General features: G+C 35.9%; 1 protein-coding gene across 2 annotated transcripts in view; it reads left to right on the forward strand.

Annotated features, from left to right (window-relative positions):
• The window catches only part of LOC150105499 (prostatic acid phosphatase-like), a 381909-nt gene that overhangs the window by 158768 nt on the left and 199792 nt on the right, over positions 1–23349 (forward strand). For both annotated transcript variants that reach the window (XM_090394218.1, XM_090394219.1), the window contains exon 7: positions 5897–6017. In XM_090394218.1, the coding sequence (XP_090250344.1) occupies positions 5897–6017 (121 nt within the window). The remainder of the gene's footprint in view (positions 1–5896; positions 6018–23349) is intronic.

The following is a 23349-nucleotide window of genomic DNA, read 5'->3' on the forward strand; positions in this document are numbered from 1 at the left end:
AAATTATAAAAAGATGTTTATTAACTGGCTTATATTTCACTGGATTTCAAACCAGCATCTTCAGAGCACATTACAATATTATCTCATTTAACATGTGACAAGTAAGTGAAACAATTCAAATTGTAATGGACAAAAATTTAAAGTCCTAATTTGGCACCCTCTAATGTTTCAAAAAGAAAGTATTATAGCTATGTAGAAATTGATCTTAAGATAACAGTCTCCCAGGTTTTTGGCAAATTAATGCAACCATACTTGTTCAGGTTAGCAGAATGCTTCATAGCATGGCTGACTCTAAAAATAATATGTCTGACCTGTAATGACTTCTGTAAAGCACACTGAGTTTATTTCCATCTAATCCTGTGAAGGAGTGTCCAAAGCATGATCTGCCAGTCTAGACTGGCTATAATAATTGATAGCAAATGTAGTTTTACTTTGTTCTAGGCAGATGTTAACAGATCTTCCTGTCTGTTCATAGTGGACCAAGTTAATTATCGGGTACCTAAATTACACAATCCTACTTATAAACTTGCTCAACAGTTAGCTTAATGGCAACTCCTCTACTTCTTTAAAAAATTTTGTCCATTTCAAATCACTAGTTAAAAATTACATTCTTAAAACTACAGACATAATGGTTGGTTTCGATGTTGCATCTTTATTTACTATTGTACCCCTAATAGACACTCTTGATTAATAAAGTCTAATTTCCACCTGATATCTTCAAATTATTCAAATTTAATATGCATGTAAGGTTACTTTACATGGCAAGGAAAAATCTACAAAAAGACTAATAGTACCACAATGCAATCCCCTTACCCACCCCCACTTTACCTAACTTTTACATGAAACGCTTATAAAATACTTACCACAGCTAAATACAAGCGCTTAATGTGATTATCTTTGTAGTGACATATTTGCCATTTAGTCCCCCATGGACAAATATACTTTGAATTCTTCTGTTGCCTACCTAAACAGCCAATATCCCAAAATTCACTTCACAGTAGAAATAGAATCTATCACCTGGCTTTCAGATAGTTCATCTTTTTCCATTTATAGAAATTCAACGAAACAGGAAAATATCTATATAAACAATTACATCAGTATCCAGGACAACAGTATGGTATTTTTGGAAGTTTTTTTTTTTCACTTGGTTAGACTGACTATAATAAATTATTTTAATCCTTTATCCAAGTGTAAGCAAATGAAGTCTGCGCCTAAAGTATCTTCAGGACTGAGGCAACTCATAGCAAAGGTGGACCAAGCTCTCATCACTCCTTGTCTTAGTATCTTCCATCATGCAAAGCACATCTCCTTGCAGACATGTATAATGCTATGCATTAAGGGAAGGGCCACTACCCAGACTGGTTTCGACCTTTATCGAGGTCTTGTCAGTGGGAGCCAGACCCAGAAGTGGTGATACTAAGGTGGAAGCAATGGAGAAGTCATATTTACCTATACGAGTTGCCAAAAGGTGTCTCACGTTATTAAATTACTCTGGATTTAGAGAAAGATGTCAGAAGTTTTTTTTCCACTTGGTTAGACTATAATAAATTTAGTTTAATCCTTTATCCAAGTGTAAGCAAACAAAGTCTGCACCAGAAGTATCATCAGGACTGAGGCAAGTCGTGGTAAAGGTGGACCAAGCTCTCATCACTCCTTGTCTTAGTATCTCCCATAATGCAAAGTACATCTCCTTGCGGACATGTATAAGGTTATGCATTAAGGGAAGAGCCACTACCCAGATTAGTTTCAACCTTTATTGAGGTCTCGTCAGTGGGAGCCAGGCCCAGAAGTAGTGATACTAAGGCAGAAGCAATGGAGAGGTCATTTTTACCTATATGAGTTGCCAAAAGGTGTACCACCTTATTATTGAATTACTCTGGATTCAGAGAAAGATGGTGAAAGTTTATTTTTCACTTGGTTAGACTATAATAAATTTAATTTAATCCTTTATCTAAGTGTAAGCAAACAAAGTTTGTCCCTAAAGTGTCTTCAGGACTGAGGCAACTCAATTTATTATAGTCTAACCAAGTGAAAAATAAACTTTCACCATCTTTCTCTGAATCCAGAGTAATTTAATAATAAGGTGGTACATCTTTTGGCACTCATATAGGTAAAAATGACCTCTCCATTGCTTCTGCCTTAGTATCACCACTTCTGGGCATAGCTCCCACTGACAAGACCTCAATAAAGGTCAAACTAGTCTGGGTAGTGGCCCTTCCCTTAATGCATAGCATTATACATATCTGCAAGGAGATGTGTTTTGCATTATGGGAGATACTGAGACAGGAGTGATGAGAGCTTGGTCCACTTTTATGAGTTGCCTCAGTCCTGAAGATACTTCAGGGGCAAACTTTGTTTGCTTACACTTGGATAAAGGATTAAACTAAATTTATTTAGAGAAAAAAGATGTTGGAAGTCCCCCCCCCCCACTTGGCTATAGCATCTCTAGCATTTCATGCTTCTAAGGAACTTCTGGCAGAATCAGTCCACCTTTATCTTGGGTTTTTTCCCTACCATCTTGCACCAAACCTGTTTTGGTAATCTTTTCCCACCCGTGACCCTTACCCTGCTCACACATTCTTGAATGCTATTGGTGTTAAGTTTTCATCCCCAATGTCTTCAAAACTTCCAACATCTTTCTCTAAATCCAGAGTAATTTAATAATAAGGAGAGACACCTTTTGGCAACTCGTGAGGTAAAGAAGACATCTCCATTATTTCCATCTTGGTATCACTACCCTCTAGGTCTGGCTCCCACTGACGAGACCTCAATAAAGGTTGAAACTAATCTGGGTAGTGGCTCTTCCCTTAATGCATAACCTTATACATGTCCGCAAGGAGATGTACTTTGCATTATGGGAGATACTAAGACAAGGAGTGATGAGAGCTTGGTCCACCTTTACCACGACTTGCCTCAGTCCTGATGATACGTCTGGTGCAGACTTTGTTTGCTTACACTTGGATAAAGGATTAAACTAAATTTATTATAGTATGGTATTCTATGGTATTCAAAAACTCCTCACTTACACAAAGCTAGGATGTAAACATATCCAGTGCAAGTCTTCAGGGTTCTCTAACTAAATTGTATAACAGTTGTAACCAATTTGGCATGAAAATCAGTGATAAAAAGACAATAACTATGAAACAGGCAGGAACGTAGAAAGCTTCACCTGCATTCTCAATGAAGAATCTATATTATTATTATTATTATTATTATTCAGGCCTCCATGTAGTCACAAAACACAGTCTATCATACCATTTCTTTAACCCATTGATCGTTCATGCTCCCAGTACTATCAGGCAATGCATTTCATGGTTCAACCATGATTGATCCATGTAAAGAAACCACTTCTTACCCCACTTGTTCACAACTTCTTTTTGTCACTTCTAGGGATGATCCCCTTGGACATAACATTGTCCTTGTTCTTTCTCCCCTTCTCTAGCAAACAAAAAAAAAACTCCCCATCCTGTAACTTCCTCTTAACAGTTTAAAAGTCTCAATCATATCATCTCTCTTTGAGAGATATGATCGAGCCTGAGTGTGTAAAGTCTGCAAGAATTGGAATATGTTTGAGACAAGGTATGATGAGCTGTGTTTATGACAAAGGGATCTACTAGATGAGTCTTAGGAAAATAATAATACTAAACCCTTCGCATTCTATTCCTGTAACTACATCATCTTCAGTTAGCCAAGTCTCACTAATGCCTTTTGGTGATACCTTGCCAACTTTTGGCAAGGTTGCACTAACCAATGCCAAAAACTCCTCCCTCTTGTTTCTGATTCTTCTGACATTAGTATATAGAAACTATAGCATCCCTTTAGGCCCATCCCCAACTACCTTTATTTCCTGAATTCACTAACCTATTCCATAATTTTGATTGAAATTCTGCACTTGTTTGTGATTCTCATACTCACCTAATGGGCACCTTCACCTGCACCCCCACCTTAATTGCTAAAGTTTTCCTGAATTTGTGTTTCAGCATGCTTGGTGACAAAGCTTTCTCTCTCTAGAAACCTAACACCAAAACCATTTAGATGCAGTTTGCCAGCATTATATAAAAAGCCTTCTTTCCGTCAAACTCATGCCATAAGTTCACAAACTCTGCATCATTCCTTCTGCACAACCTGCATACTGATTGTTTGCTATCAACGTTCCCCCCCCCCCTCAATTCACCTTTATCTTAGCACCTACTTAGCGCAGTTGGAAGAACGATGGTACATTGCGCCCTTCGATTGGAGAGGGCTTAAGTTCAATTCTCATCATGACAAGAGGAATCCTTATATGGTTTTTTTCATTGAAGGTGAGTTAGCCGATCTCATAAAAGAAGCCGCAGGGTTTTTCTCCCGGGAACTTGGGATTTTCATCTTGCATACGTACAAATCGGCCTTGAGAACACGCAATTTACAGACAAAAAAAAAATACTGGTGGTGGTGGTGGACAGTAGATGGCATTGATGTAGATGATGGTAGAGGGTTTGCTGTATTTGGTGGATTAAATGGTGAAGACAGAGTTGTAGAGTACCCTCCCTTGATGAGTCTTTGGACTTCTTGAAGGTGTCACATAATAATAATAGTAATAGTACACCATTAGCTTCACAGGAGCTTACAATCTTCATCTTTTTTGCTCTTCTTTTTGCCATCTGGCATGATTAATACGATTAATTTTTGCACCAGGGAAACATGATTTTGTCATACTTTAAGTACTCCTTTGACCATAGATTCTTTGTACATAATTTTCTCCTTGTTTTTCTCATTTATTGAGTTTATCTTGATTTTTACCTCAGACCACCTGCTTATTTCTCTTCTTAGCTCTGCTATCTCTTGCCATTTCTGCAAGTTTTTGATTTTGCACTTTGTCCTGTGAAGGATAACATGCAAGCATGTTATTTCCTTATTTAGGTCTATTTCATTCTCCTGTATTTCAACCACCACACATTCAGTATCAATTCCAACATAACATTTTCCATTTTACCATTGAAACTATATATCTACTAACATTCACTTCATTCTTGCCACCTAACTGGCACTTGCTAGGTGAAACACTTAATACACACTTGTTCACTTTTTTTTTTTCCACACTCCTTCCATAAATCTTTTAAATTCCACGATGAATACATCTCACACACACTGCACAAAATCACAGAAATTCAAGTCACCCAAGGTGACATCTTTGCTGCCATTGTTCTACCACACATTGGTGCCATACTGACAATATCGTACTTAACCAACAACCAAATATGTTTACTTACAAACTAAATAACTTGGTCACTCCTATATGAAACAAAAACTGCAATGAATTAATCTAATATTATTAACTAAAACATGACACCTTTCAGCACTGGTAATAACAACACAACACACAATGTGCCCTCTCTTGACGAAGTTGACCACCACATTTTTCTTTCATAGCAGTGTGTGATTGGAATTGCTCGTCTTAGGTGGAAGCCATTATAAATGACTTGCTACCTGCAAAGTAAGTAAGTAATCAAAGAATAAAGGCAACCCATTATTATTTTCTCACTTACAGGCTTCTAGTTTATCAATTTTTCCCAACTATGTTTTTCTAGTTCAGTATCATTTCGAGTTTCTCTGCTATGTTGAATGCATTAAGTTTGTTTCTTATTCTGTATCTTTTTTTCTTTATTTTTATTATTAACATTCTGAAGGATACAGAAAATATTTTATGATAGAGATATTAATTTTTCTCAAAACAGCTCAGAGACAGCCATAATAAGAAAAACCAGCATAAATACTGCTAATAACTGCATTCACTACTGTATGTAAAACAGTAAATGTATGGAGAAGATAATTTGAAATAATGGTTGTTTAATATAGATTGATATGGTTATTTGAGAATTCTGTGATTAAATAAGAGTTTACATTTTATCTTTTACAGAGAAGTAAAGCTTTATTAGTACCTGGATGGACAAATGCTATTTGGAATGAATTACAAGAATTATCTAATTATGCTTTCTATATGAACTTCAAGTCATCCTTGATTCAAAAGCTGCGAGCTGGTAAGTGAATTAATCTAGAAATTTGCATTGCATGTGTGAAGCCGATTTTGATAGCCATGTTATTAAATTGAATCGTGCATAGGAATCTTGATACCTTCAATCAAAAAATTAGTAAGTCATTGTTCATTTTAATCCAGATAAACTAATTTGTCATCAAAAGTGGATCCTGCTACTTGGTTAGCCAGTTAAAGTTCATTTAGAATACAAAATACATTTCTATTGATTAAAGCAACAAAAACATTACTGTTCTTTGTTGTGCTAAGCTGTAAGCTTGTGCTTGCAGCTTGGCCTACTTTGGATGGTCTGGTCTGTTACCATCCACCTTGAGTAATGAAGCTACATTTGTGATCATCTGTATAGCAAGTTGGGACTGGTAGACATTGCTATATGTCTGAGAGACTATTTTTGGAATTACCATCAGTTATGAAACATAATCAGCTATGTTTTTATTTGTGATAAAAACATAGCTGATTATGTTTTATGACCCCATGATAGAACATGGTTCCTTTCAGTGTTTCTACAACCTGATTGAGTGCTGTGTGTTTTACCATAATTGTAATTTGTGCTTTGAAGATGCTGGTTAGAAATCTAGTGAAATATTAGCTCAGTAAGTTATTTATTTTCTTTTGGTGTTGAAAGATTTTTTCACTTGATTATGCTATAAATTAAAGATGCCAAGAAATTATATTATTGGTTTCATCTCTTATCCAAGTGTAAGCAAACAAAGTTTGCATGTGAAGTAACTTTATAACTGAACTACTTAATGATTTCACATCAATTGTCTTAGTACTCCATAATGCAAAGCATATATCCTTACAGACAAATATAATGCAATGCATTATAGGAAGGGCCACTACCCAGGCCTAGAAGTGATACCAAGGTTGAGTAATGCAAAAATCATATTTCCATATACAAGTAGTCAAAAGGTATACTCTGGATTAGAGAAAGAAAGAAAAATTATATTCTTGGTTGAAACCAAGAATATAATTTCTTAGCCTTTTTTAAATTTAATTTCTTTAATTTATTCTTCTGGTATTGTTTATACTATGAATCACTATTATGAATAACACTAAGGCCTAAGCCTATATATATGCATTCTGTAGGAAGGCACTTGTCAACAAAATTACACTGCTGGGAGCATGAATTTAAATTTTTGATCTTAGAAGTGCTCTTGACATTTTTTTTTATATAGAGGACAGAATCCCTCAGCTTATTCCATGAATTGTATGGTGTTTCCTTATGGGTCCTCAAGTTGGAATATTTCAACTTGCAATGCAATTTTGGTCCTCTAAAAATTGATTTTGCTAATGATAGTGATCAATTAGAATCTCTTAAAATGGATTCCTAAGTTCTTTCATTATGAATATTCAATAAAGAACACACACACATACACAAAATATAACCTCTTGGAAAGGTTTTTTTATGTGGAAAACAGAATCCCTCAGCTTATCCCTTAAATTGTATCATGCTGAAAAAGAGAGCCAAAAGGCTTCACTTCGGCAATGCAAAATTATTCGAATTAAGTGGATATTGAATCCAACGTTATTTCAAAGCCGAATAGAGAAACTACAAGAGTTTCATACCGAATATGGAGACTATAAAAGTTTCGGCGGATATAAGTGTAAGCAAACCTTTCATGACAGGGGCAACTCGTAGTAAAGGTGGAGTAAGATCCGATCACTATCCTTAGTATTTTCCCATAATGTAAAACACATCTCCTAGTGGACATGTATGATGTTATATATTATGGGGGGAGGTCACTACTCAGACCGGTTTCGACCTTTTTTGAGGTCTCATCAGTGAGAGCCAGACCAAGAATACCCAGGTTGAAGTGATGCAGAACTTATACTTTATCATACGAGTTGCTAAAAAAGGTATCACATCACAGATCATAGATGAATAAACGGTACCAAGAATTACTGAAAAAGAGAGCCAAAAGGTTTCACTTCGGCACCTGCAAAATTATTCAAATTAAGTGGATATTGAATCCAACATTATTTCTCTGAAACTAAACTCTTGGAGTTTCTCTATTTGGCTTTGAAATAATGTTGGATTCAATATCCACTTAATTTGAATAATTGTATCATGTTTCCTTATGGATCATAAAGTTGGAATATTTCAACTTGGAGTGCAAACAACATGAAAAGCAATTTTGGGATACCCTTACTATGGATTCTGAAGAAATCAAAAACCAATCATTAGCAGTCTACCATGTACTTTAGTGGTAGGTCATCAAATATAGCATGGATATCTTACGGGTCCTTTAGATTTATATTCTTTGAAGAATTCAGTTAAAAAAAAATAAAAATCAAGAAAACAATTCCAAATAAATAAATAGATTTAATCTGATCACTGATGAACTTTTTAATGAATAAAATATATAAGAAATCATAAATACTATTCATAGTTAACAACTATTTACTGTGCAATAGATTAGAGCAATTAGACATGGAAGCAAGCATCAGGACTGTAGTAGAAGAGCTTAGGCAGGAGTTAGTGAAAATGAAAAGCAAACTGAAACATCTGGAAGAGGATATTAAACATCTAAAGTAGAGATTGGCTAATGATAATGAGAAGGAGGAAGTTAGTATTATGGAGAAAAAGTCAAAGGATAGTCATGTATCATTCTATGGGAACTTGATCATTAGAGGTATGATGACTAATAAATTGTGCAAAATAGGCTTTCCTGGTGGAACAATGAAGCAAATAACTGCTATGTTGCAGAAAAGCAAAAACCGGGTGTCAAAATTAGTGGTTGGGGAGAAAAAAATTGTTGATAGAGGCATGAAAGCTATTGCAGCAGGTAAAGAAGAATAGTGTTGTTCGGAAAGTCGTAGGCATTCCTCCCAGATATGACAACAGTGAATTGAAAGGGAAAGTAGAGATAATGAATAGTAAGATTGGCTGAGTTGTGTGAGGCAAGGGGAATTCAATTTGTAAATCTGTGGAGTGAAATCAAAGAGAAGTTGAAATGGTTTAAAGCAGATGGATTACATTTGAATGGATATGGCATTGGGCATTTAGAAAGGCTATTGTTTTCTGAGAAGGTGCAGAGTCAAAAAGTTAATGTAGTAAATGATCAGTCTACTTATGAAGCAAGATAGCACAACTAAACAGATTGTGGAAAGATGGATATGAGGTTGAAGATGTGGTTGCAGCAGCACAAATGATGAAATGCATAAAGGTGAAGATGAGACAGGTAGGAATGGAAATCAGTCACGATCAGGGAAACACGAGTGGTCAGACCGAAGAGAAAGGTGTGGGATAGTATCCAGAAGAGGGAATGTTGGTGCTGGTAGAATGGCCTCAAACACACAAGGGTTGTTGTTTGTACACAAATGTAAGGATATTTGAAACAAGAGAGCTGAGTTTGCTGCATTCATTGAGTCACTACTCAAAGATAATTGGAATAAGTGAAACTTGGTTGTCTGAGGAGGATGTGATGTCAAGAATAGAAATGGAAGGATATATATATATAATTTTCCAGAAGGATAGAAATGTGAAAAGAGGAGGAGGATTGCTGTTAATGATTGCAAAGGAATTGTGTCTGCAAAGTGTAGAAGTTGATAGTGCATGCACAGATTTTGAATCTGTGTGGTGTGAAGTTGAAATAAACAGGTTAGTACGAGGGTTGTTTGATAAGCCCATGCAAAGTCTAAGAGATGGCACCACCAGTACATATCGAGGTTATTTTTAGTTGCTGGCAACTGTTGGAGGATCACACACTAAATTTCAGTCAGTTACGTCTATTACTCTGTGTTTGGTGTTCATTTGAGTCGATCAAGTATCGTGATTTGTGAAAAATGAATGAGAAAGAATTTTGTGTAGTGATTAAACATTACTTTTTGACAGGCAAAATGGCTGTCATTTTGCCTGCCAAGGAAACCAAACCTAAGCTTGATAAACATTATGGCAAGTCTGCACCTTCGATTAGAATGGTTTATAACTAGTTTAGTAACTTTTAAAGTGGCCATATGAGCACAAGTGATGCTGAACGTTCTGGACACTCTGTTGAGGTCTACTCCAGAAATTATTGAAAAAATCCATGATATGGTGATGGATGATAGAAGAGTGAAGGTGTGTGAAATTGCTAAAGCTGTGGGCATCTCAAATGACAGTGCACATAATATTTTACATGAAAATTTACATATGAGAAAACTATCCCCAAGATGGGTGCCACGCACACTGGATCAAAAATCGTCAACTTATGAACTGTTGCAAGGACAGCTTGAAGCTGTTTCAATGGAATGCAGAGGAATTTTTGCATTGTTTCGTAACAGTGGACAAAACATGGATTCATCACTACCATCCTGAGACCAAGGAACAGTCAAAATAATGGGCTGCAAACGTGGAATCTGCACCAAAGAAAGCGAAAACCATTCCTTCAACAGGAAAGCTTATGCCCACTGTCTTCTGGGATGCTCGTGGCATAATCTTCATAGACTTCTTGGAAAAGGCAAAACAATTATCAGAGTGTATTATGCGTCTTTGCTGGATTGCTTAAATAATGAAATAAAGAAAAAAAAAACAACCACACTTGATGAAAAAAAATCTTCTTTTTCACCATGACAATGCACCCGCTCACTCTTCTGAAATCCTGAACGCAAAATTGTTCAATTTATGCTACGAATTCACCCCCCCCCCATACACACACTTTATAGATTTGGCTCCCTCGGACTACTGTCTGTTTCCAAACATGAAAAAATGGCTGGCTGGAAAGAGATTTCATCAAACGATGATGTAATTGCCAAAACAACTGACTATTTTGAAGACTTGGGCAAATCATACTATATGGACAAGATCAAAAAACTCAAGCATTGTTGGACTAAGTGTATAGACCTCAAGTAGACTATGTTGAAAAATAAAAAATGGTTGTTCCAAAAAAATTATGTTTTCTTCATTTTTGCATGGACTTTTTGAATAACCCTCGTATATCTGATAGGCTGTTATAAGCCAGGAAAATGGAGAAATGTTTAAGCAAATTAATTGGGCATATATAAAAGGATATTCCTGTATATAATTACAGGAATATAGAATGGAAGGAGGAGATAGTGTATGGAGACTGAGTTTGTGTCATTTCTGAGAGATACGTCAATGCGACTGAAGCAATTAGAGGCTTTAATGTTTTGGATTTGGTGATAACTTCACAAGATGTAGTTGTTAATGCGGTGTTGACACAACTGCTGGTTGATGAGCGTGATCATGATGTTCTTGTTTAGGAAGTGATGAAATAAGAAAAGATTATTGCCAAAAATGGATATATGTGGAAGTGTGAAGCAGGTGATTATAGGAAGCTCTGTAGTCAGTTAGCATCAGTACGATGGGTAGATGAGCTGAGTGAAAAAGATGCTGACAAGGCATGGAAACTCACAAGATAATATCTGAAAAAAAAGCAACGTATAACTGCATACCAAAGATTAAGGGAGTAAATAGACTAGGAGTGAAATGGATGAACAGTGAAATCAATCAAGCTGTGCTGGAAAAGAAACTGTTATGGAGGAGGTGCAGGACAGTTGGTGGTGATTGAATCCATGAAGAATATAAAGTGCAGGCTAGAAAGGTGACATGCATGGTAAAGAAAAAAAGGCATGAGAAGAGATTGGCCAGTCAAGCTGAGGTTAACTCAAGCTATATGGCAAGCAAGAAAAAGAATAATTATGGCAGGTTAACACTGATGGATATTCAAGGTCAGCAGAATAACAGCTGCAAAGGATGTAGTGGAATTATTGAGCGAGCACTTTATCAGCATATATCATACTTGTGTAAATGATGCCATGCATCGTTTACACAAGTATGATATATGCTGATATATGCCTATAAAAGAGAGGGAAGTATTAGGAGAATTGGAAGTGAAACAATCAGCAGTTTTACTTCCAATTCAGATGTTTGTATCAGATGTTTGTTGGGTTAGATGTTAATAAGGTTGTGGGAATGGATGCCATACAGTACTATGGAGAGCATAAAACAAGGGAGGTATACAAAATGATCAGAACCATTAATAGAAAGTGGCAACCAAAACAGACCACAATTAAAGATGAAAAAGGCAAAGTATTGATGAATAAAGAAAAAATGATACAGTGGTGGACAAGATACTGTAGTGAATTATATGAAGAAAAACTAGATTCAGATAGCGTTGGGAAACTGACTGAAGAATTGAAGCAGATATCACCACCAGTTAATGAGCATGATATGGACATTTCAAGAGGAGAGGTAGAAAAAGCAATAGGACAGCTAAAACACAACAAGAGTCCTGGTAACGATAACATTACTGGAGAAATGATTAAATATGGTGGTGAAAGTATGGTTACAGAAATGCACCAGCTATGTAATATAGTATGGAAAGAAGGGAAAATGCCAGAGGAGTGGGTGAAATCAATATTAGTAACATTATACAAGAAAGGAAATAAGCTAGAATGTAAAAATTATAGAACAATTGCCTTGATAAGTCACCTTGGTAAAGTGATGATGATCATATTGACAGAAATATTGAGAACACAATTGGAAGCATACCTTGCAGACGAGCAAGCAGGATTTAGGAAGGATAGAACTACAATTTAACAGATTTTGACAATGAGGTTAATAGCAGAGAAAACTAGGAGAAAAAACAAAAACATATATACTTGGTTTGTTGATTTTCAGAAAGCATTTGACAGTATTGACCAGAAAGTGACATTAGCAGTTCTGGAATCCTATGGAATTGATAAAAAACTAATAGCTATATTAAAAGAAGTTTATCAGACTGCAGTTGCAGCAGTTAGAATGATGATTTAGGGAAATGGTTTAAAACAAGCAGAGGTACTGACAGGGAGACCCAATATCACCAAGCATTTTCATCGCACATTTAGAAAGAGCAATGGATAAAATGAAAGAAGATGCCAATCTGAGATTTGCAGATGACATTGTTATTATTGAAGAAGACGAAAGAGAACTACAAAAAACACTGAAACTGTTAAATGAGGACGGGAAGAGATTTGGACTTGTTATGAACTTTGAAAAAACAAAAACAATGGTATTTGGTGAGAAGAACATGAAACAAAAGATATAAGTGGATGGAACTGATATAGAAAATGTAGAACAATTCACATATTTGGGAAGTAAACATATGACTTGGACTGTAAAAAAGAACTAAAGATCAGGATTTCAAAGGGAAGAACAAATCTGAAGGCCATGGATAACATCTGGACAAGTAAAATGATCAGTCTGCAAACAAAACTAAGAGTATTGGAAACATGCATCTTCAGCGGTGTTCTGTATGGATTTGAAATGTGGGTAATAAATAAGGAATCAAGAAAAAGAATTTTGGCATTTGAAAGAACTCGTTACAGGAAGATTCTAAGAATAGGATGGGTACAGAAAATCACCAATGAAGAGCTCTATCAGAAGATACAACCAAAACAGAATCTAATGCAGAAGATTATAAAACGGAAGCTGCAATTATTTGGACACATCTGTAGAATGAGTGAGGACCGGAAGATAAAGACATTTATGTTTGGTATTTTGGATGGTTTAAACAGAAGAGGTAGACAATACAGAGAATGGATACTAGAAATAAAAGACTGGTGTGGAATGGGTGTACAAAAACTGCGACACTGTGCACTGGACAAAGAAAGGTGGAAGAAGATAGTCATCAGACATCAACGGGCAGTGAGCCCGTGGTTCGTGATGATGAAGTATTAGGAGAATTGGAAGTGAAACAATCAGAGGTGTATCAGATGTTTGTTGGGTTAGATGTTAATAAGGTTGTGGGAATGGATGACATACCACCACCTATTCTTAAGGAATGTGCACCATAGTTGGCTATGCTTTTGACCTGGTTATTTAATGAGTCTTATAGCGGACAGGATTCCTAAAGAGCGGAAAGAAGGCAAAACAGTACCACTCCATAAGCATGGTTGTAGGAAAGGTCTCCAACTATAATAATTTGTAGAAGAGATTGGTAAGGAATAGAATACAAGATCGGGTTGATGGACATTGCATTCTCTATGATGGTCAGCATGGATTTGTAAAGGGTAGATCCTGTTTTAGCAATTTACTTGCATTTTATGATACAGTAACGTTTGTTAGATAAGGGAAATTATATACAGTGATATTCTTGGACTTTGCAAAAGTATTTGGTAGATTACCACATGATAAGATGATGTACAAGCCGCAGAGGATGGGAATGATATATTGGTTAGATGGATCAGAGATTCTCTCTGAACGATACCAGCAAGTTGTGTATGATGAAGCAGTTTCTCAAAAAAAAGAGGGTAACCGGTAGCATGCCCCAAGTTTTCTTGGGCCCCCTGTTGTTTAAGTTGTTTGTAATGATATATATATCATGTGGACTGACTGTTAATCTTCAGTTGTTTGCTAATAATGCAAAGTTGGGAAGAATTATAAGTAGCGCTGTTGATGTTAATTCCCTTCAGGAAGATTTGAATAGACTTTTTACTTGGACAAAAGAGTGGGGGTTGTAGTTTTAATATCAATAAGTGCAAAGTGTTGCATTTTGTAGTGCAGAAATATAAAGCTGTGTGTTATATCGATGGTGCAGTACAGCAGAAAGTGGATGAGATTAGAGATTTAGAAGTGATGGTTGACAGTAGACTTAAGTTTAGAAGGTATGTTACTAGTTTTGTAAAGGCTGCACATCATAATGCTGTTTTGATAAGTACTCTAACATACAAGGATAAGGAAGTGGTTGTGCCACTGTATAAAGCACTGGTCAGATCACACTTAGACTATTGTGCTCATATTTGGTCACCTGATTTTCTGTGTGATGTGTAGACATTGGAGAGGGTCCAGAGGCAAGCAACTCTGGAATGCTGGCTATGGAGAGAGGTGAAGAGATGTGGATTACAGAGTTTGGTGGATAGGAGGAAACGAGGTGATATGATATGAAAGAGGTGATATAAAAGAGGTAATCTGATAAAATCATTGAGAATGATTTTATCAGATTAATCTGAGGGGAGAGGGGATTATAAAAAGCATAGAAGGTGAGAGGGGAAGAACCAGAGGTCATCCCTGGAAGTTATGTAAAAGTGTGGTGAAGAGGGGGTGTGAGGAATAGAGTTTTTACACAGAGAATTGTCAGTGAACGGAACACATTAACAGAATGTGTTGTTAATGCAAAGAGTGTTAAGGATTTGGCTGTTTATCATTTGGCATATTTATCATATAGAAACTTATAAGTTTCTATATGATAAATATGTTGTCAGTTGAATGAAATAATAATATCATTTTTATTTATTTAGTTTTATATTAATTCCACAAGAGAGGTTGCAAAACCTGTATTATATAAATTTCCTGCAGGCAAGTACCTCAGAAGAAAGAAGGGATTATGGTGTATGTCTTTGAAAAGTTGATGGTAGTGGTCCTTAGCACAAAAATATTGTATTGACTTCATGCATTTTTACGTACTTGAAGGAGAAATGATGTATGATTAGCAGAACTACCTGCTAAAATACTTATATCTGCAGTGTTGAAAATGATGTGTGAAAGATAAATATTTTCATAATTTTCGTTACTTATTATTTTTGCAGACTTGTGTTGGCCTCTCTCTCTTTTCTGCCTTACATAAATATATGTGAATGCTTTAATTTAATAGATATTTCAATCACTCAAGAATTAATGAGATTTCTCTTGCCTATCAGTTTAGTGCTACTGGTACATCAACAACATACTCTTTTTTGGCCCTTTTGGCTTAGTTAACAGTTAATGTTGTTCCAAGCTACAGTTACAATCTGGATCTATTTCCAGTAGGAAATGGAAAGTGCTATAGCCTTTTCCTTATATTTTATTAAAAGACAACCTGATAGCAGCTTGCATTTCATGGTATACTGAAAATAAAAATCTATTCTGGCCATTACATCAATTAGCCCTTACATTACGTAATGATCCAAACCATAATGATCAGCACCATTAAAATACACAGAACTTTGGAGGCATAGACTTCTATGGCTAATTAGTTCAAAAGACATATTTCGGTGATTACACCACATTTTTTATTATTCAGTTATACAGTATACTGAAATAATAGTTCCCGACAAGTTTCGTAAATCGTAGGATTTACATCTTCAGGGGTAAATAGTATAACTTAAAGTTTAAACAAGAGAAATTAATAAATACAAATTATAACTGTCTGGCTATTCATAAACTCAAATAACAGAATGCAGATATAAAACGTTATTGACGTTGAACAATACTGGATGATGTCATGTGTTCTTGTTCTCGTTCATACAGTCCGAGCTCAGATTGAGGTAGATTTTTTATTAGAGCTTTTCTATTAAATCAAGGTTTAATAGAAAATTAAACCTTGATTTTTATTGCATTGGGTTGGGTTTTTTAGCATATTAGCAGCTTCTTTAAATTTTCTTATTTATTAGAGCTTTTCTATTAAATCAAGATTTAATAGAAAAATTAAACCTTGATTTTTATTGCATTGGGTTGGGTTTTTTAGCATATTAGCAGCTTCTTTAAATTTTCTTATATAACTGTTGTTTTCTAGGTATGACATCGTCGTTTTTTGTCAGAGTATATCGTGTCCAGTGGAAGTGGTATGGAAAGCAAGACCTGTTTTTTGTTCTCTTTTGTGTTGTACATCTTTTTGGTGTTCAGCCATGTGTATTTCTCCAGATCTTCCTGTCTGTCCTACGTAGCAAATCCTGCAAGAGCAATGGATTTTGTAACTCCTGGTTTTTTAAGAGGATGATGAGATGGTTTTGGTAGATGTAGGAATCTTGAGATTTTTTCCATAGAAAGGAAGGTTACTTTTACATTGTGTTTGTTCATTAATTTGGCTAGCTTATCTGTAACATTTTTGATATAAGGAAGCAAGATTGCGTTTTTGTAATCCTGTTTTATTGTGTTGTTAGTTGGAGGCATTTTAAGGATTCTCTTGACGGTTTTTGTTTCATACCCATTATGTTGGAGGATTTGTGTTAAGTATTTTAGTTCTTCATTACATCTTTTTTGTGTGCTGGAGATATTGTATGCTCTGTCTTGAAGAATTTTAATTAAGCATATTTTTTGTGAAGGATGGTGTGTGAGGCTGCATTTAGAAATCTTCCTGTGTTGGTTGGCTTCCTATATACTGAGAAGGAGAGTTTATTTTCTTCATTAACTTCTAATAGAATATCTAGAAAAGGAAGTTTTCTATTTTCTTCTTGTTCTAAAGTGAATTTTATGGTGTTGTGCAAATTGTTGAGATAATCTTTAAAATTGATAAGTTCATCTGTTGTTCCATTCCATATGATGAAAATATCATCTATGTAGCGTATCCATATTTTTGGTTTTTTATGGTAATTCTTTAGAGCATTGTTTTCAAATTTTTCCATAAATAGGATTGCTAATACTGGTGATAAGGAATCTTCCAGAACAAGTAGCCTACACAGAACTTTTTTTTGTGTGTGTGTTCATTCCTGTAAGGACTGGATGTTTTCAAAAAAAAAATAACCTTATCAAAAATGTCTTCATCTCATTCAGATGAAGACATTATTAGAATCACTATTCTTTATGTTCAGGGTTCAGAAGGAATAGCCAGTGTTCTTAGACCAGCAAATTTTTCCACCTAGTTTTAACGATGTCAAATGTGAAACCAATCAAAGGATCAATCTGTTGTCACATGTTGCAGTATACAAGATTGCATATTCTTCTCTCTCTCTCTCTCTCTATTTCAGCAGTACAGATTTATTGAAAATGATAAACTTTAAAATTTGACTGTAAATTGTTAAGGGATAGGAGAGAGCATTCTACAGAAACATTTTGGGTAAGTGGTAGTGATCATTAGTGGCACTTCATTTTATAACCTTAGATTTTCATGACAGTCTGAGATAGCCACCTTGCTTATTGGATATCTGAAATGGATTTGAAAATACAACATGGATAGAATCAGTCATCCTATGAAAAGTTTCAACATAAAGCTTAACATCAAAAGCAGTAACAGATAAAATCATAAACTAAAAATAGTAACATACAAATAAAATATAAAATATTTAAAAAAAAAATCTTTAAATAAAACTAGAACAAGATAAGAACTGCATGCACATTTGATATAATTAAGCTAATTATGAAATTAGGGAAAAGTTAAGCAGTAAGAATAGAAAAAACAAATTAAATACCTTTGATAAGAATAAATGAGATGAGTAACACAACACACTTATAAACAACAGTGGAAGTTAAAAATGCCAAGAAATTATATTCTTGGTTTTATCCTTTATCCAAATGTAAGCAAACAAAGTTTGTGTGTGAAGTAACTTCACGACTGAGCTACTTGTATATAAAGGCTAAATAGAGGCTTGGGAAATATGACTCCTGCATTACTTCCACCTTGGTATCTTTTTCTGAGTCTTACTCTCCCACTGATGAGACCTCAATAAAGGTCTAAACCGGTCTAGATAGTAATCCTTCTAATAATACATAGCATTATACATATCTGGAAGGATATATGTTTTGCATTATGGGATACTAAGGCAAGTGATGTGAAGTCATTAGCCTCCATATACAAGTAGCCTACTTGTTAAATTATTTCACACGCAAGCTTTGCTTACACTTGGATAAAGGATGAAACCAGGAATATAATTTCTTGGCATCTTTAACTTATAGTATAACCAAGTGAAAAAACTTTCAGCAAACAACAGTAAAGTGGTACTAACATGTTTTCAGAGATTGCATGTCTATATTACTACACTGAACTTGCCAAGAAATTATATTATTGTGTAATCCTTAGCCTGTAGGAGTTTGAAAATAAGCTCTTTGTACCATATGTTGTTGAATGCTAAGGATTCAGTTGTTTTTCCTAGACAGGAAAGCAGCTGATTGGGTAATAATTTTGGGAAAATGTGCCGCTTTTCCTGGTTTTAGGACTAAGATTACATCCACTACTTTCCATCCTGCAGGGAAGCTGAAATATCTTAATGTTGTAATAATAGCAATGTGCATTATGGCTTTATGTGGCAGGCACATTGATGATTTTGTGAGAAATTCTATCTGGGTTTGGTGATGATTTCACATACCTCAGCAGGTGATGTCATTGGATGAGGTTTATGTACTCTGTGCATTTTAGCATAGGGTGGTACCCAGATGTGTACTTTACTGATGAAGTCTAGATCTACATGGGTATAGTTCAGACTATACTGAACTGCTCTCACTGTTGATTTCAATAGTTTTTAAGCACATATTGAACTTTCTTTGTAGCACTATTGAGTTCTTCTTGGTGTTCTAGTGCACAATGTTCTGTGTAGTATTGCTGCCTAGCTCTGTTCTTTTCATGGATCAGGTATTTAGTCTCATTTGGAAGGTCAGTTGGAGTTTTCTAAGTTCAATATTAAGTTGTTGATTTATTTCTTTTGAGTCAATGGCTGGAACTGTGCCAATAGATTTGTGTCAAGTGGTCATTAGTTTTGATAATTTGAAGGTTGGGACTAAATCTGGAATATTTTCATTTTGTAGGCCAAGGAATAAAAGTGAGTGGTCAGAGCTGAAGTCATCCATTACTCTGATTTGGTATTGATGCACAATATTTTGTAGTATAGCTATGCCAAGGACATCAGGAAGTCCTGCAACATTGTAGTATTTTGGGTCGATGTCCTATGGTCATTGTGTTCTTAGCAGCAGCAGTCATTGAGATTTTACCTTTCAATTTGCAGTTTCTTCTGTTCCAGGCTGTGTTTTCTTAGTGTTTAGAACTCTGCTATTAACACTGCTTTGTTTGTATCCAGAATTTCAGTCAACTCTGCTTCCATTAATCATTTGTTTGCTTGGAGAGTTATATGCAGAGTATATTTTCAAGAGACTCACATTTGCAGTTTGGACCTTCACTGGCGTGATTTTTTATGTTGGTAGTGGCAGCATTTACAATTTCATTGTGTTCTATATTGAGCTTGACAAATGGCTGAGGCATTGGCTGTTTATCTGCCCAACTTTAATAGGGTTTAGTTTGCAATTTTGGAGGTCTCTTATGACTTGGTGATGATAGATTCTGTAATACCGCTCAGCACCTTGAAGTTTTTTAAAGCAAATGTGGTATTTAGCATTTTTATCGTCTAAAAGTGTAGCGAGTGTACAGTAGTCGGCTACCATTTATGGCTGTATTCGGACCTCCTCACCTGTGTTCCTGGCTTCTTTTTTTTTTTTAATTTATTTTAAAATTAAAAATAAATTTAAAATTTATTTTAAAATTGTTTAGTTTGTTTCTGCTTCCATGGGGAATGCAGTTTTCTTTGATATTTCCTTGCATCCTTTTTTTTTCCTTCTGACTGCAGAACCCATCTTGTTCCTCAGCTGTTTCCTAGGTTAAATAATCAGCCAGATTGTGAGTAGAGTCTGTGACTCTGGTCTGTTGTTGATGACTGGAGTGACTGTTGGCTTCTCAAGCTCAACCTGGAGTTGATCAGACCATTTCATTTGCAAGAAGTTGTAAAAACTTCTGAATTGTGTAAATGCTTGCTCGATCTCTAGGCTTTCCCATTGGGGGAGGGAATCACTCATCTAAAGTAATCCTAAATTCTAAGTTTAAGAGAAGAGATAAGAAAAGAGAAATAGAATAAATCTAATAATTAGCTTTTACTTCTAGAGAAGCCTTATCTGAATGAGTCACCTGAGATAGAGCAGATCAGAAATGTCATAGACCCAGAACACCATGGTAGCAGTAATGCAGAAATCATATATTTCCCATGTACAAGTAATAAATAGGTGTATCACCTCATTAAAATACTCTGGATCAGAGATTGTTGTGTAATGTTTTTTCCATTTGATTCAAAATGAAATTAAACTTGACAAGAAATTTTATTCCTGTTTATTCCTTTATCTAAGCGTAACAAAGTTTTCATGTGAAGTGTCTTCATGACTAGGCTGCTTTTATATAGAGGCACTAACGTTTAACGTAAATATGTTATCTTTTAAAAGTGTAAACTAAATTTTTTTCAGGAGCCTATATATCTGATAACTATTTGTGGCAAGATGTAGATGGCATATATAAAAGAATTATTTATTGATGTGTTAACTATGAAATATGCTACCTACCAAGTTTAAGCCCAAATTGAATGTAATCAAAGGAATGGAGCAGTAAAAACAGATGGAAAGAGTATTATGACGAACTGTACAGCAAAGAGGATAAGGAAAATTGGAAAGAGCCCTCCTACCCAGACTGGTTTTCAACCTTTATTAAGGTATGTTTAAGTAAAGGAATACCTCTCCAAAAACTCGTGCGATCCCTCAGATTTACTCAACAGTAAGTGACCCGAAGGATCATTTAACTCAGTAGTACTTCCACTCAGTGACAGGCTCCCCCTGCCATTGAGAAGAACCCCCCCCCCCCCCCCCAGTGCTGGTTTTGCTTAGTGGCTGGCTCACTCCACCACTAAGCAGAGCCACTCATATCTCAGGGAAAGCAACCACATCAGCACAAAAGCATCCTTGGGTGCTTTTGTGCTGATGTGGCCAAAAACAACAAAAAGCCAAAACAACATTGGGAGTCAGACCTAGAAGTTATACCAACACAATTGATAATTGACATTTATGTCTTTAGGGGTGAAGCAAGATGCTTTTCATATTCCCTGCTGCTATCTGTTGTGGTTACAGTGAGGGTAAAATTTATGAGCAGTTTGCTCGCCCTGAATGGGCATGGAGATTATGCATCGCTATGGGATGCTAATATAGCTTTTGGTCTTCTATATTTGAATATGTCCGTTGTCTCGTATGCTGCAGCTTGCTGAACCAAATCGTTGGGGTGTGTGGACGTCTTTAGGAAAAACTTGGAAGCTAAAGGATTGTAGAAAAGAGAAAATATAGGGAATATTTGCATCTCTATGAAGTTGATTTTTACTAACATACCACGGAGTATTCAGAATCATTCTCAAGCACTTGTTCTGCATATCAAGATACAAAGATAACGTTAGTATTAGAGATGTGGCTCCAGGCTGGAGAGGCATAGGTGATTATAGGACGAATCGTTATCTGGTATAGTTGCAATTTGATTCTGTTGCTGAGCTTGCTATTTCTATTAATTAGCAGATAGAGCTGAGCTATGGCTTTAGATGCCTTTGTGCGCACAGACTTGTTGTGCTGATTGAAGGATAACTTTTTGTCGAGAATTACACCCAGGTAATTTGTTTCTGTCTGCCAGGGAATTTTAGTATTGAATAGTAACACATCTCCTACAGGAGACATTGGCCTTTTTGAGAAAAGAACGGCTGAGCTTTTCTGGGGGTTGACTTCCAATCTCTCCACTTGGAGAACCAACCCTCCAGCTTTAGAATGTTTTCTTGAAGCGTTCTGGTAATGAAATGGGTTCTGAGAGATCTGGTTAGTATTGCCGTATCGTCCGCATACAGGGCCAAAACGGAAGTCATCGGATTGTGCGGGATGTCTGACATGTATATATATAGAACAGCAATGGAGCCAGTAGAGATCACGGCGGCACTCCAGCAAAGATGTGGTGCTGGGAGGATGTAGAACCATTGATTTTTACTTGCATTGATCTATTCTGAAGATATGAATGGATTAAATGAACCATTTTTAGTGAGGTACCGGCTGAGATAAGTTTGTGCAGGAGTCCAAAATGCCAGATTTGTCAAATGCTTTGGATAAGTCTAGGAAAACAGCTCCTGTGCACTGACGTTAGTTGTAGCTGGTGGTGATGTATTCGACAATTCTGTGGATTTGCTGGGTAGTACTATGGTGTTGCCTAAAACCAAACTGTTCTTTAGGGAGGATGTTTAGGTCATTTACTGAGGTTTGGAGTCGTGAGAGGATGACCTTCTTTGCAACCTTACCCTGATTGGATGATAATTTTGCAGTAGGTGTGGGTCTTTGCCTGGCTTATGTATAGGAATTACATCAGCCAGTTTCCAGGTGGATGGAAAATAGTGAAATCTTAAAATTGCATTTATTATACTGGTCAGGTGCACTACTGCTTTTCGGGGCAGAAGTTTGATCACCCGATTAGTAATGCCATCGGGCCCAGGAGTTTTTTTGTTCTTTAATTTTTTAATAATGTCATATATCTCAGCAGGTGATGTTGGTGCAATATGGTCAGTGCTGGTGATAGGAAGTTTGAGTGAGTGTCTGACCTTGCTGTGAATCTTATACATGTGGTCAAAGTCAAGGTTTCCATACGAAGGCCTGCATTGCTCCTCTAAATTGTATGCCATAACTTCTGATTTCTCTACATCTGTGTGAGCAAGGCCCTGGTCAGAGAATATTGGGGGAATGGATCTGTCTTTGTTTTTGATATTATTCAGTAGTCCCCAGATGGAGTGATCAGTAGGTGAAATGGAGGATAGCTTTTCATCCCATACTTGGGTTCTATGAGCTTTGAGTGCATCTCTTACTGCTCCATGTAATCTGTTTA

Source organism: Typopeltis vanoorti, chromosome 6 (assembly GCF_054136105.1).
Source record: "Typopeltis vanoorti isolate ZY-2024b chromosome 6, IOZ_Tvanoo_1.0, whole genome shotgun sequence".
In the NCBI taxonomy this organism is placed as follows: Eukaryota; Metazoa; Arthropoda; class Arachnida; order Uropygi; family Thelyphonidae; genus Typopeltis; species Typopeltis vanoorti.